This window comes from Kogia breviceps, chromosome 19 (genome assembly GCF_026419965.1).
Source record: "Kogia breviceps isolate mKogBre1 chromosome 19, mKogBre1 haplotype 1, whole genome shotgun sequence".
NCBI lineage: Eukaryota > Metazoa > Chordata > Mammalia > Artiodactyla > Physeteridae > Kogia > Kogia breviceps.
The window spans coordinates 20,013,521-20,027,584 of record NC_081328.1 but is presented as its reverse complement, the minus strand read 5'-3'; the positions used below and the strand labels follow the sequence as shown (position 1 = coordinate 20,027,584).

The following is a 14,064-nucleotide window of genomic DNA, read 5'->3' as shown; positions in this document are numbered from 1 at the left end:
AATGGACTGCTGTATCTATCAGGAATAGTGCCACTGCATTAAGATTTTCTTTATAAGGTTAAAAGATTACTTGTAATTGGTATTCTGATGATTCTGCAGTATTAAAAATCAGAAAAGAAAAAAAAGAAAGGAAAAGAAAGCCAATTTAACCAAAATGGAATGCAGGTGATAAATGCAGGACTACTAATATGAAGTAATACTGTACCCTGTTTGGCCAGCTCACCCCAAAATGTCAATTAAACCTTTCAGTCAGATATTTAAAAAGTAAGGAATCGACATTATAATTCTAGGATCTAAGCTAAGTATTTACTCAATATGAAGCATATCTGAGTTTGGTGTGAAAAAGGTTTTCCAGAAAATCTTCAACTGTTATCTCCAAATTACCAAGAAATAAATCATTCCTGCATGTTTTTTGTAGAATGGAATCATAAACAAAAAACTAAAGATATATTGCTTTGAGAACAAATTTGTAGTATAGTAGTACGAGTCTTTGGAATTAAGCATAATCATTTAAGGAAGGCAGGAAGTTGACAATGTATTAGGAAAGTGTGTGTGAGAGAGACAGAGAGCGAGTTCGTGCACAAGTCAGCTGGTCCAAGAAGAACTCAGATGAGGTGCTAGCAACCCTTTTCCACAAAGCACCAGTAGCACAAATTTTATAGTCCAGACTTCGCAGGCCACAGAGTCTTTGTTGCGACCACTCAACTCTGCTATGGGAGCACAGACACTGTACAAAGAAATAAGTATGACTGTGTTCAAATAAAATTTTACTTATGGACAGTGAAATCTGAATTTCATATAAATTTTACATGTCACAAAATATTATTCTTTTATTAAAAAAATTTTTTTGAAAGCGTAAAAACCATTCTTAGATCATAGGTCATACAAAAACTGGTAGTTGGCCAGATTGGGCCCACAGGCCATAGTATGCCAGCCTCTGATTAGATTGCTGGCTGGTCTTAACCGAAAAAGGCAGATGTTATGCTAAACCTCCATTTCTTTAGCACATAATTAAAAGTTACAATTTCAACAGCTCACAAACCAAATAAAATTAAAAGCCAAGTTGTAGAAAGAAATAAACTAATACTCAAAAGTAAAAATTTTTCAGCTCAATTAACTTTGGTACCCAAAGTGGGAAAAAGCATTCATGACTATCACAGATGAAAACAAAAGAATGTCACCGAAATTAGTCATTTTTTTACCATCGAGGTATAAAATCTATATGGAAATATGATACTATATCGAATTTTACTTCTCATAGTGCTGATTTATTTCCTTTAAACACTGTTCAATATACCTTTGTTGTTATAAAAATGCTATTCATGACACTGAATCAGGTTCAAGTTCTGCTTCATTTATTTTTATATCAATATAGTACTGTTTACCATTCTAATCAGCACTTCCAGCAGAAAGTGCTGAAGTATAAGCAAACCATAAGAGGTACAGCTCTCTAGAGAGCTCATTTTGTTAAGTTTTTATTGCTTGAATATTTACATTGGTAGATGAAAGCCTTTTTAATCTTACAAACATCAGTGCACTCAGTTTCACTAGAGGGTAGTTTTACCTCCTTGGGCACGAAGGCTTGTTCAAAGGTAATGAAACAAGAAAGCACTTTTCCTTTTTTGCTATTTAAGGATATAGTAGAAATTTTTGCTGAGGTAGCTCAGTCAATCCTTATTTTTTCCTTTTTTACGTATGTTCAGTCTCAGCATATTTCTGGGAGAGTGATGAAGTCATCACTGCTGGGAATGGCTAACACTGAGGTTTCCACGCAGGGCACCTGGCTATGTTTGTCTTTGGCTTTGTCCAAGTCCTGATTATTCTTCACATATGTTCAGGGTTAATTTCATTTGAGCACACCCCCAAAGTTGGGTGCCTTTTAGGTGGAGGCATGTGCATACTGTGTCAAGGTCTCTAGATTTAGAGACCTCCAAGCAAAGGTCACCTGTTCTTAATTGACCATAAAAGAGGAAACCTGATTACCTACCATTCTGTGACACTTAAAAGTTTCAACTCTTTATTCTCTTTCCTAGTTATGCTATCTATTATCTAGATTATGATTTGCTTCCACATTTCATAGCCCTCTAAAAGAGAAACAAATAATCATCATGGAATTTGAAAATCAGGATAATTCTAAAGGTACCAAGAGGAAGGTACGCCCTACAGTTTGTCCCTTAGGTCATGTCTTGTTGATATATATAATCTACTTTTGTAACACCTGAGGAAATCATATAGAAGAAATTCTTAAATTAGTCATATTGTTACTAGTAGTATTAGTATCATTTTAATTAGTCGTATTATTATACTGATTGCTCTCTCTTTCCTGAAAACATAGGATGTGCTTTCTGAAGCATATTTCCAGCATGTAAACATGTGACAATTTCCCAAGTACCATCACACTGCCAAATCCTAGAGGAAATTTCTAAGTTTTCTCCTTCTCAATGAACCCTTCTAGCATCTAACATTCCAGTTTCCTGGAAGTAATCCCTGTCATTGTTGGTGTTCTGAATGGAGCAGTCCAATCATGTTTCCTTCTGTCCATTTCTCTCTGGAAAATTTCTCAGTGTACCAGTGACAACTGTGCTTCCAACTGAATCTACCATAGGTCGTATCAGAGCTGCCATGAACTTAAAACCATCATCACTGTGTACTTCAAGGAGAAGAGGCACGATTTTTGTCTTGTCATGTTTCATCCTGGCTAAGACACACTTCAGTCTATACTATCCAACTCTATACTCAATAAGCACCTGAGATGACCACTCAGCTTTTACACATGCCTGCGCCTTTTAACCTAGCTCTGATCAATCCAGAATGCTGTTCTATTCCAATGACATGAACTAGTACTTTTTTGTTGACCATTTCTTGCGGCATGTGGGATCTTAGTTCCCCGACCAGGGATTGAACCTGCGCCCTCTACAGTTGAAGCGCAGGGTCTTAACCGCTGGACTGCCAGGGAAGTCCATGAACTAGTACTTTTAATTTTTGCATGTAACTTTCTAGAAGTCTTTCTAAAAAGCCTCTCTCACTGACATCATCTACCAAAACACTTTTTTCTAACATGGGTCTTGGTTCACAATTAATTACACTATGCACAGTTTGCATTGGTGCGCTCCAAGACCTGTTGTGGACAATTATCATGACCCTTATTTACACCATTCTAAACCTAGTATCTGCTAAAAAATCTGAGTATATTCATTTCGCTTGCCATTACACTGAACTCATGAATTTTAATAATTACTTTGATCTTTTAAAAAACCTGTATAAGAATGATGACTGTTCTTCCCTTTCTCCAGGACCTTTGTGTGGCTTTCGTACTAGACCTAGGACTTCTCCAGAAGGGAGTTCTATATTTTTTTTCACTCATCACATCTCTTGCATTACTGAAATTAAACAGTAAGAACATATCTAAGAAGTACACAAATCAAGGAGGACCACTTTGCAATAAGTAAAATTTCTCATGGCAATTCAGATGTAAATGTTTGAAAAATACAAAGATATAAACATCATGAAAATTATTTCAATCTACTTTCATCTCCATCTCCTTGGCTACTTACGGCAGCTCCCCTCAGCTGGAGGGTCTTCAAAAACATAAATACATACATATATATATATTTTTTCAACCTTCATAGCAGTTTTCCTTCCAATTACTAGAATGGCCTCATTATTTATTTATTTTCCACCACCATTTTTCAGGTTCTCATTTGCTGATGATTCAGTCAATCTGAAAAATTTCTACTGGTTTAACTATTTAGTATATTGGGTATTTGAAATTCCTTGTACGGTATTTCAAATACCCAATATACTAAATAGTTAAACCAGCAGAAATTTTTCAGATTGACTGAATCATCTATCAATCTGAAAAATTTCTACTGGTTTAACTATTTACTATATTGGGTATTTGAAATACCGTACAAGGAATTTTTCTGTGTGCATAATTGAAGCTAGTTTATTTTTCTTCACCCTGTAAAAGTGTTGAAGGGTCATTTAGAAGCTTTCTTATATAGCAATTAGCTAGTCAAGGAGATGATCAAAGGGAGTTTCAATGTATGATGGCTTGCTAGTCTTCCTTACTTTTAAGGGAAAAATCTTAAAAACAGAAAACAATACTATTGGCCTAACTAAAACTATTCATTTTGAGAGGGTAGGTTAACTACCTGAGGATACCAGATGCCATTTAGCATGACTTTTTAATGTTCATTATTGTAAGAGGAATCTAAACAGCAGACTGTTTTCCTTATTTGGGTAAAAAGCTAACTTCTGGAAAAGAGCTAACATATCCAAGAAGAGGTAAATATTTGATCAGCCATAGTTACCTTGCTGTAGCTATCCATGACTGCCGAGTTACTTTTCCTTCTTTTCTAAAAATAAGTTTTTCTCATTAAAATATGTATTACTATTTATTACATGTGATGTGAAAAATATGGAAAAGTTGAAGGAAAAAAACCACTGTTGGGATCATATAATTCTATATCCTATACTTTCATAAAGCATCATCAGCATTTCCCTAAGCCTTATACATCTTTCATAACCATTATACACCATGATATTCCAGTGAGTATTAAAGCCATTTTTAACTTTTTTCTATTATAAACACCATGGCAATCAACATTTTCATAAAAGAGAGAGAAGCACAGCTACTTCAGTGCAGCTCAAAGAGGACTCTGAAACAATAACTCAGTGTGCGCAGGCTTGAAGCAAGCCCTGGGGCAGGACGTAAGCTCAGTGTGATCTCCCTCCACCTGATATTCACATAAGCCCATTTCCTATCCTCCTGCCCATTTAGTGGTTCTCAAGTCAGGACTTGGGCCGGTATTAATAAGAGCCTTGTTCAGATAAGATCCGATGGGGCAGAGAAAACAAGAAGACTTGTAAAGATTTTCTTCCTAGTTGTAACACTTAGAATTTAAATGCTCTTACCTTTGGAGAAGGATCTTTTAATGTCAGGGTCATCAAAGACACAGACTGTGGGCTTCCAAGCTCAGGTGTATCAGGAACAAAGGCTGACCAGTAGCCATAAAGAACTTTTTTTTCTATTGATTTTATAGTAGAAAGAAAACAGGCTAATGCTCCTTGGCGAACTTTGGCTTGGTAAGACCTTTAATAAACAAAAGAAGGAAGAAAAAAGCCTTTTAATTGTTTTTAAAAACATAAGCATGAAATGCTATTTATTCCATCCAACTCAAATGATACAATGGGAAATTCAACATTCTAAATAAATCTGAAAGATGCCAACATTTTAAAAATTACTTCAAAATGTGATTAAAACATGTTAAAGCAATTTGTTTTTCTAACAAGTTAATAAAGTCAACAATTTAAAAAACACAACTAGATAGAGAATAAGAGGGCAACATTTTGATATTAGGAAATCAGTATTAAATATGAGATACTACAGAGTATCCATTCATCTAACAGATATGTACTGACAATCCTTATGTATGGGCCAGGCACTGTGCTGAGGCTGGCAGACATAAACTAAGCCCTTGCCCTTGACAAGCTTATTAACGGCAGAGACACAGAGTTAAAGAGATTACAACACAGTAAGTAATCAGAGATAAGTCAAACAGTCACATAGGAGGGGTACCTAAGCCGGAATAGGGGGTCAGAAAAGGCTTCTCAGACTATATGATTGCTGAGCTCATACTGAAGATGGGTAGTGGTTAACAAGGCAAAAGGCAAAAAAAGTGAAAGAAAGAATAACTGAGGCAGAGGAACCACATGTACAAAGGCAGATAAGGGAACAATGCAAAATGCATAGTAACACGAAGTCCCACATAAATGAGACTCTTCCAAGTTAAATCACAGGTGGAAGTCAGACTTTTAAGTAAGGTTAGAAACTTATACACACAACTTAGAATATAAGGCATAAAAATATAACAAAATACTACTACCTCACTTTATTCTGCATGCCTCCTTCAGCATCAGAATAGTCTGACTCACTACTGCTGACTCTCTTCCAACTGGAAGAACTGAAGGATGAGGAGACTTGGTCTTTTCCTGCAGCTCCACTTCCAGCTAATGGCAAACTCAGAACACCCAGGGAGGAGGGGCACTGAGTGTCCCCTTTATGCGGGTTCAGCCTGCTTGAGCCAGTGACTGGGGCTACTTCTCTTTCACCACTGGATTCTTCCTCCTCCTCCTCTCCTTGCTGGATTTTCTTCGCTTTTACTTTTGATTTTTTCCTTTTATTCTGATTTTAGGAGCAAATAAAAACATATATATGATAGCTATTGGTAACTTCTCATTTGATAATTACTAAATACGTCCCCAACACGTAGTGTGGATAAAGAAGAGGAGAAGAGAAAAAAGCGGCACTTAATACCCCATGCGTCAGGCACTATGCTAAGCGTTTATGTATACCTTACTGGACCATAAGAAACAAGGTAGGAAATACATGGGACAGAGCAAAACTTGTCACCTGGGTTTAAATTCTATATCTGTGATCCTGGGCAAATCATTTAGCCTCGCTGAGCTTGCCTTTCCTCATCTGTTTAAGTACGGACGAATGCCACCTTCCTTGCATGGTTGTGAAAGCATTCAGCCTTCTCAACAAAGGTTCTGCAAGAGATCAAGGTCTACAGAAAATGACTTGTGTGACTATTTTCTCAGGTCTCCCAAACAGGACACGCAGCTAGCACCACTCTAGATGCATAGCAGGGATGTTACCCCTTTACACACAATCCAGGTTTTAGAGCACTGGGGCTTTTCAGATATAAAGTAAAAGCCTGGGACTTCCCTGGTGGTCCAGTGGTTACAACACCACACTTCCACTACAGGGGGCACGAGTTCGATCCCTGATCGGGGAACTAAGATCCTGCATGCCATGCGGCACAGCCAAACAAACAAACAAACAAACAATCAAAAACTTGAAGTAAAAGCCAGTTTCTTTCTCTTCTCCTACTTCCTTCTTTTGGACATCCAAAGATCTTTGGAATCTGTGCTCTCCTCTGCATTCTCAAGGTCCCTAACCTTTAGGAGAGAAGGTCCTCATGACTTCTGCCTTGAGTTATTAATGTGGCTCTAGACTCACACCCTTCTACTTGCTATCACGGTGATTTCTCCGAAATGCCAATCTGATCATATCACTCCCCTATATCAGATGCTTCATTTCCACCACCTATAAGATAAAAACCCAAACTCCTCAGCACACTGTATATGACCCTTACGATTTGGCCTCTGCTACATGCTTGTCCCACCTTCCCCTCCACACACCTGACACTCTAGCCCATTATTCAACTCACATTCCCTAAGTCTGTGTACCTGTTGTTCCCTCTGAATAAAACATTCTCCTTCCTTCTCTATACTATGATGCATTCTTGAGGCTCAGGTTAACCACTATATCTTTTAAAAAGCACCCCCTTACTTCTCTATTGGTTGCCCTGAATGTGCTCCTAGAATACCCTGTGAATATTCTGTTGAAAGAAATCATAATACTGCACTGTAGCTGTTTATTTATCCACTTTCGTTTTCTCCCCCAAATTCCTAAAACCACAATCTATGTTCCTAACGCTTAGCACAATGTCTGGGATATAACAGATGCTCAGTAAATGGTAAGTGAATGAGTGAAAGAATTTCTAATTATAAGCATTTTAATCAGCTATTACACTTCTAGGTGCAATACCTCAGCCACATATCTGTATGCTTTAGGTTCTCCAACAGAAACAGGAGGGAGATGGCATCTATCTGGAAAGACTGGGAAATTTGGCAGTGGCAACAGAGACCTGTAATATTTACCAGCTTGGAGAAAACGCCTGTTGACCTGTGGTGTTGGGCATTTGAGGGATGCGGATGTTTGGCTACGGGTATAAAGTGAATGCCTTTTTTTTTTTTTTTTTTTTTTTTTGCGGTACGCGGGCCTCTCACTGTTGTGGTCTCTCCTGTTGCAGAGCACAGGCTCCGGACGCGCAGGCTCAGTGGCCATGGCTCAAGGGCCCAGGCGCTCCGCGGCATGTGGGATCTTCCCAGACCGGGGCACGAACCCGTGTCCCCTGCATTGGCAGGCGGACTCTCAACCACTGCGCCACCAGGGAAGCCCCGAATGCCCATTTTTATAGCTGTTATATTGCCTAGACCACTTAGAAGTGTAAGATGTTCTAACTGGTAGTTTTAGCAGGCTGATGAATTTAAATTTACTATGCTAAAAACCCTAAGTTGAAATCAAATTCAAGGTGAGCCTTTGGCACAGCAGTAATGCAAGTCATAGAAAACACACATAGCAAGCAATTTAAAACAATCCACAACTTAAATCTAAATATACGTAAATGTACCACAGCTGGTCGAGTAGTGCTGGATTCTGTCTGTTGCGGTTTGATGGGGGGTCGTCCATCATACTGAGGAAGTGGAGTGGGGTACAACACCGTGGGCATCTCTATGTTTAGTCCAGGGAGTCCATGGAACATGGTTTTCTAGTAATGATGATTAAGGAACACACAAACACACATACAGTGAATCATAAAACAGAATTATTCACGATGTTCTGAATCACACAGATGAACAGATTAATGTTTAAAAGCTTTATTAAGGAAACTGAAATGGGACAGAAAATAGATACCCTGAAGGTTTAGAGCTTAAAGGAGAGTTTAATTTCATCTAGACCAGAGGGATCTGGTTTGGCCAGATCAGGTTAAACTTTAGATTCTAGTTTATTTACTTACTACTTTTATTTACTAATTTAAAAAATTTATCCAATCAGTTTTGTCCAATATTTTATCTATAAATTTTTTAACCAATCTATCATTTTATTTTGCATATCCATGTCCAAATCTACCTCTCTGTTATCTATTAGGGAGTAGGGGAGATGGTACAGGAAAAGAAGTAAAGTTTTAGTCATGATAAAGCTAAGTTATCTACATGGCTTTGGTCTAAGGCCACTACTAAATTTCTTACTATTTCTTGGCTGAACTGAAGACAGCTGGATCCCTAGAGAGGTTGATCTGACTCTCCCACTGACTGGCAGGCTCAGAAGCCAAAGGACGGCAGCCTAATGATACACGTCTTGATTGGCCTGCCTACTACATGGGAGCTAAAGCCAAGGAGAAGCACCGGCTCCTCTTTCAAGTCCAAACAGATTCAAGATAATCTAAAATTAAATAATCTACAGATCATACCTCATAACCTATTCTCAATAAAATTTTAGAATTTTCATAAATTTACTAAAGCAAGATGTAGCCTCTTCAGTTCTAATTTTATTTTATTTATCTTTAATTGATTTGTTTATTTTTGGCTGCATTGGGTCTTTGTTGCTGCACACGGGCTTTTCTCTAGTTGCAGCAAGCTGGGGCTACTCTTTGTTGTAGTGCACGGGCTTCTCACTGCAGTGGCTTCTCTTGTTGCGGAGTACAGGCTCCAGGCACGCGGGTTTCAGTAGTTGTGGCTTGCGGGCTCCAGAGCGCAGGCTCAGTAGTCACGGTGCATGGGCTTAGCTGCTCTACGGCATCTGGAATATTCCTGGACCAGGGCTTGAACCCGTGTCCCCTGTGTTGGCAGGCAGATTCTTAACCACTGTGCCACCAGGGAAGTCCCAGTTCTTAATTTTAAATATGTTTACATATGAACATTTTATTCTTCTCTCTTAAAATATAATACCCTAAAGCTAGCCTTGGAGTAATGATGTAAACTGGTCCTTATGTCTGGGGTGTAAACAGGAAAGACACTAACCACATGAGTACCTGGGGTTTAAACGGGCAATGCCTTACCTTTAGCACAGCCAGAAGAGCTCCAAGTTCATCAGTCTGTGTCAGTTTCATCTTCCCACCATTTAGAAGAGACTGTATACCTTTTAATGCATTTTGTAACAACTAGACGGAAAAAGGAGACCAAGTTAAAAGGTAAATGAAATTTGGTTGTCCAGGGACCAACTTTCTAGCACCACGTAGGACAGAGAAAGAAAAGTCTTTAGATGATGAAAAAAACTTTAGGCAGGGGAGGGGGAAAAAAAGAGCAGAGATGAGGATCCAGAGAAGAAAGCTGATGAGCTACTACTAATTATTTTCTAGAAGAATGGAGTACTTCTATTGAATAAGAGTGGTCTTTTCGTACATGTTTATAAACCCACACGTACTAATCATGAGCAAGAAGAAAAAAAGAGATGTTTAGTGGGAAGAGTATGATAGGAATAAAAATGTGGCAGCAGAGATTGGAAACCGGAAATCTCTATCATGCAGTAACCAAAACAGCTCTTTTCACAGCAGCTCTTAAAAGCAAAGAAATGTCTGTGGGGACAGGTTTCTAGAGGGCAATTTTGATCAAGATTAATTTTTTGGCCAGTAATGTCATTTCTAGGATTCTGTCCTTAAGAAGTACTCTCTACATGGAAAGGATGTGAACTGCAGCCTTATTTGAAATAGTGGAATCACTGAAAAAAACTTTAATTTTCCATCAATTATGATAATTATTTAAGAAGCTAACCCTCTGCTACATATGAAATTTAACAATAATAGCAAGCACTTTTCCAAGCATATTTAAGTGCTTTTATCAACAGTTCATATACACCTCATAAGACCTCTACAAGGTAGTCATAACATTTCTCCCATTTCAGAGATGAGGAACATGTAGGCTCAAGAAGTTAAGTAAATTGCCAAGGTCTCCCAGCTACAGCAGTTAGAAAGCATGAAGTACATCAACAGGTATTGAAAAGATGTCCAAGATATATTAAGTTTAAAAAGGAGAGAGAGCTGCAAAACAGCATATTAAATATGATCCCATTTAAAAATTACAAATATGCTCATTTATATACAAAAAAAATCTGGGGGCATGTAGAACAAATTGTTCCCAGTGGTTCTATCTAAGCTGGGGACTATAAGAAACTTTCATCATCTTTGATTTGTAATTTTTGAAATGTGTCACTTCGAATTTAAATCATGTTAATAAACTGTCATATCTGCATCAGGTTTTTAAAAAAAGAAATAAAATATTGCAGATATTGTTGAAATCCACTCCTTTCCCTTCCATCTAATAGACAGTCACTAGTCAGAAATTTTTTATTTCCGCTTTTATAGTCAGGAGGGTAAAAATAGTTTAAGAACCTAGAATTGCCAAACAAACAAAAAAAATGGCAAAACAAAACAAACAAAAATAATTTCTTGTAATTTAAACCTGAAGATATGGGCTCAGCCTTTTTAGGTTATAAACATCCCTTTATGCCTATATCTCTAGACAAAACTAATACAGCAACAAAATTAAACTCTTTAATAGCAGCTTTTGTTCTACTGCTGCTTCTAAACACATCTGTAACAGTCACAGGATTAGTGGTGGTCTCACCTACCATGCAAAACGTGATATCATCCATATCAGATGATTTTGGAGCCTGTAAAGTGGTCAAGAAAGCTTGGAAGCAGATATTTTGGTAGGGCTCCTCCAAGTACGGCTGTCCTGGCACACTAAAACACACACAGAAAAAGCAACTCCAACTCAGTCGCCTTTGAAATGGGGCTTGCAAAAGAATAAGAATTAAAAGTAACAGCAATACTGACTAATGGAGTTGGAATATACCCTTGAATGAAACTGTATCATAGAAGATTGTGCACTCTGGTTAATTAACTACTGCTGTGGACAGGCACGAGGCTGGAACGAACAGGAAGAATGGTTTCTACAGGGAAAAGTTACAGAAGTCTGTAGTGAAACAAGTACACAGAAAGCGAAATCTTTTTTATTACGCTTTTCAGTTCTTAGAGGGAAATAATGCAGACAGGTTGTCAAGCTAGAATCACACAGCTGAACCTGCCTTCCTAGCCACTGGACAACACTGCAATGTAGAGACAAGATATTACACATCAGTTCAAACCTGTGCCACTCACTTTCTATTGCATGAATTTAGAAGGGCAGCTGGGATTGGTTCTGTTTTCTTCAAAGAAATTGGCCTTGACAGATATATCTCACCAAAGGTTAAATTAATATGAATATATCCTTCTAGAAGACTTAATATGGTTAGAATTTATACCAACAGAAAACAAAACCTCAACATATTGCACATATATCACTTTTACCACACTTTAGAAATAAAGTCCTAGTCTAAGGTCCTAGTCCTTCACTTCTTCATAAGCTTTCTTCACAAGCAACATTAAAATTAAAAATAAACAACATAAGATGATGTCATTAGCAAAGAGCATGGGACATGCAAAGTAGGTTATTTTTCTAAGTTGGCTCTGGCTTCAGACAGATTGAACCACCTACAAAGGGCCCATGAGAGGCCCTATCTTATTACACCTGGGAAAGCTGACTGAATCCACATACCTGAGACATAAGTTTGCCATACAATGCACTGCAGCTCTCCTAACTTCAGGGTCCGACTGAGCCAAGTCACTCAGCTTCATCAAGAGTCCGCTCTTGCCAAGCAAGTCTGGGAGGTACTGAAACAACATCACAGCCAATGTTGGCCGAAGAAAAGCTTCTAGGAAAACGTTACTTTTTAAATAGATTTCTCTCTTCTTTTTTTTAACTAAAGGGAATTTAGGTACCAAAAGACTAGCTGCTAGGTAAATCCTTCAGATAGGCACGCAAAAATATGCCCCCAAAACATCAGTAAGGATCAGCACTCCCAGCCTAGGTTGTTGCTGAAGCTCTTTCGTCTTGGCTGCACAGCTGAAGGATAATGATAACAATAATAATGATTAATATTTACCAAGTGCCAAGCACTTTACAAGTGAGACTTCACCCTCAGAGGAACTATTTTACACCTGAGAAAATGAGGCTCAGAGTGACTGAGGAAGGGTTACTCAACGTTACACATCTAATTAATGGCAGGACAGAAACCTGAACACAGGCTTGCTGGTTCAGAGCCTGTGCTCCCAACCTTTCAAAGGAAAGACAGAATGCAGTTTAAACTACCTTTTGACACTTTGAGCCATTGCAGTAAACCAGGGCTGCCAAGGCTTGGAGAATCTGCATGTGTGTCCAGGAGCTGCACTGCTGAATAGCAGAAATGGTGTATGCCAACAGGAAATCCAGGTTCTGTTCATCGACAATCACCTGTCAAGAGAGGGGGAAATTATATGATCTAACTTCTAGAAAAATATTTAATCCTTTTCAGACATGAATGCTCACCTGAATCAAGCTGTGTAAGAGACAGAGAGCACGCGTGTACCCATCTTTTTTGTGTCAAAAAGATCAGCTTTAAAGACCTTGAAAGTCTGATCGAGAGGACCCCCCCCCCCGCCCCAGGGCCTTGCTCACTTTTTCCCCTTTACTGCCTCTACTCTAAGTAGAACCTGGCAAAGTCCTTGTAACTTTTCCTTGAACTAACCAGACACTGGCAGCTGTAAATACACAGATATGTAAGACTCAATCCGCTGAAAACTTTTAACTCAACTATGTTTCCTAGTAAACGCTCAACAAATACTTTGTGACTAAATATGTCTGCTGAATAGCTACTATGTCTCTGCCATGATGTGGGGAATATAACAGAAAGAGATGGCATATTCCTGTCCTTAAGGAGTTTATAATTTTATTGGGATAAAGTAGGCTAACCCAAGTACCAATTCATGGACAACTGAAATAAACTGCCACCAAATGTTAGAAACTTGGTTAAGGGTTGTGGGTGCCATGGGTGATTAGGAACTTTTCCAACTGCCAGTGTTAAAAAGATGTTACCGCTGAGAACAGCAAACATTCAGAAGCCACCACATCAGTTTGAAAAATTCTAAACTTGAAAAGAGCCTTATTTCACTTAGCAAGTCACATGCAGCAGACACTGTTGGTTACCTCCAGCATATTCAGCCCCTTTTTTTCTTGCTGGCAGAATACTGATCTTATTTGGGTGTCTACCTTCCCCACACGAGACCTGACAGTAAACTCCAATTCTGCTAAGACAGTGGTTTTCCACCAGTGGCAATTTTGTCCCTCAGGGAACACTTGGCAATGTCTTGTAGACATTTTTGATTGTTCGAATTGGAGAGATGCTACTGGCATCTAGTGGGTAGAGGCCAGGATGCTGTTAAACATCTTCCAATGCACAGGACAACCCCTCATAGCACAGATTTATCCAATCAAAAATATCAACAGTGCCAAGGATAAGAAACCCTGACATTAAGGGCTGAGCTGCATATTGTTAACCATCTAGGGAGCACAGGT

At 38.5% G+C, this 14,064-nt stretch overlaps 1 protein-coding gene across 6 annotated transcripts in view; it reads right to left on the bottom strand.

Annotated features, from left to right (window-relative positions):
• The window catches only part of HEATR6 (HEAT repeat containing 6), a 54,433-nt gene that overhangs the window by 28,841 nt on the left and 11,528 nt on the right, over positions 1 to 14,064 (bottom strand). For all 6 annotated transcript variants that reach the window (XR_010838328.1, XR_010838329.1, XR_010838330.1 and 3 more), the window contains 7 exons: positions 12,823 to 12,963; positions 12,229 to 12,344; positions 11,261 to 11,375; positions 9,693 to 9,794; positions 8,265 to 8,402; positions 5,889 to 6,187; positions 4,918 to 5,095 (listed from right to left, as the gene is read on the bottom strand). Coding sequence is in view for 3 of the 6 variants with exons in the window: in XM_059048611.2 (XP_058904594.2) it covers positions 4,918 to 5,095; positions 5,889 to 6,187; positions 8,265 to 8,402; positions 9,693 to 9,794; positions 11,261 to 11,375; positions 12,229 to 12,344; positions 12,823 to 12,963 (1,089 nt within the window). In the remaining 3 variants the exon portion in view is untranslated. The remainder of the gene's footprint in view (positions 1 to 4,917; positions 5,096 to 5,888; positions 6,188 to 8,264; positions 8,403 to 9,692; positions 9,795 to 11,260; positions 11,376 to 12,228; positions 12,345 to 12,822; positions 12,964 to 14,064) is intronic.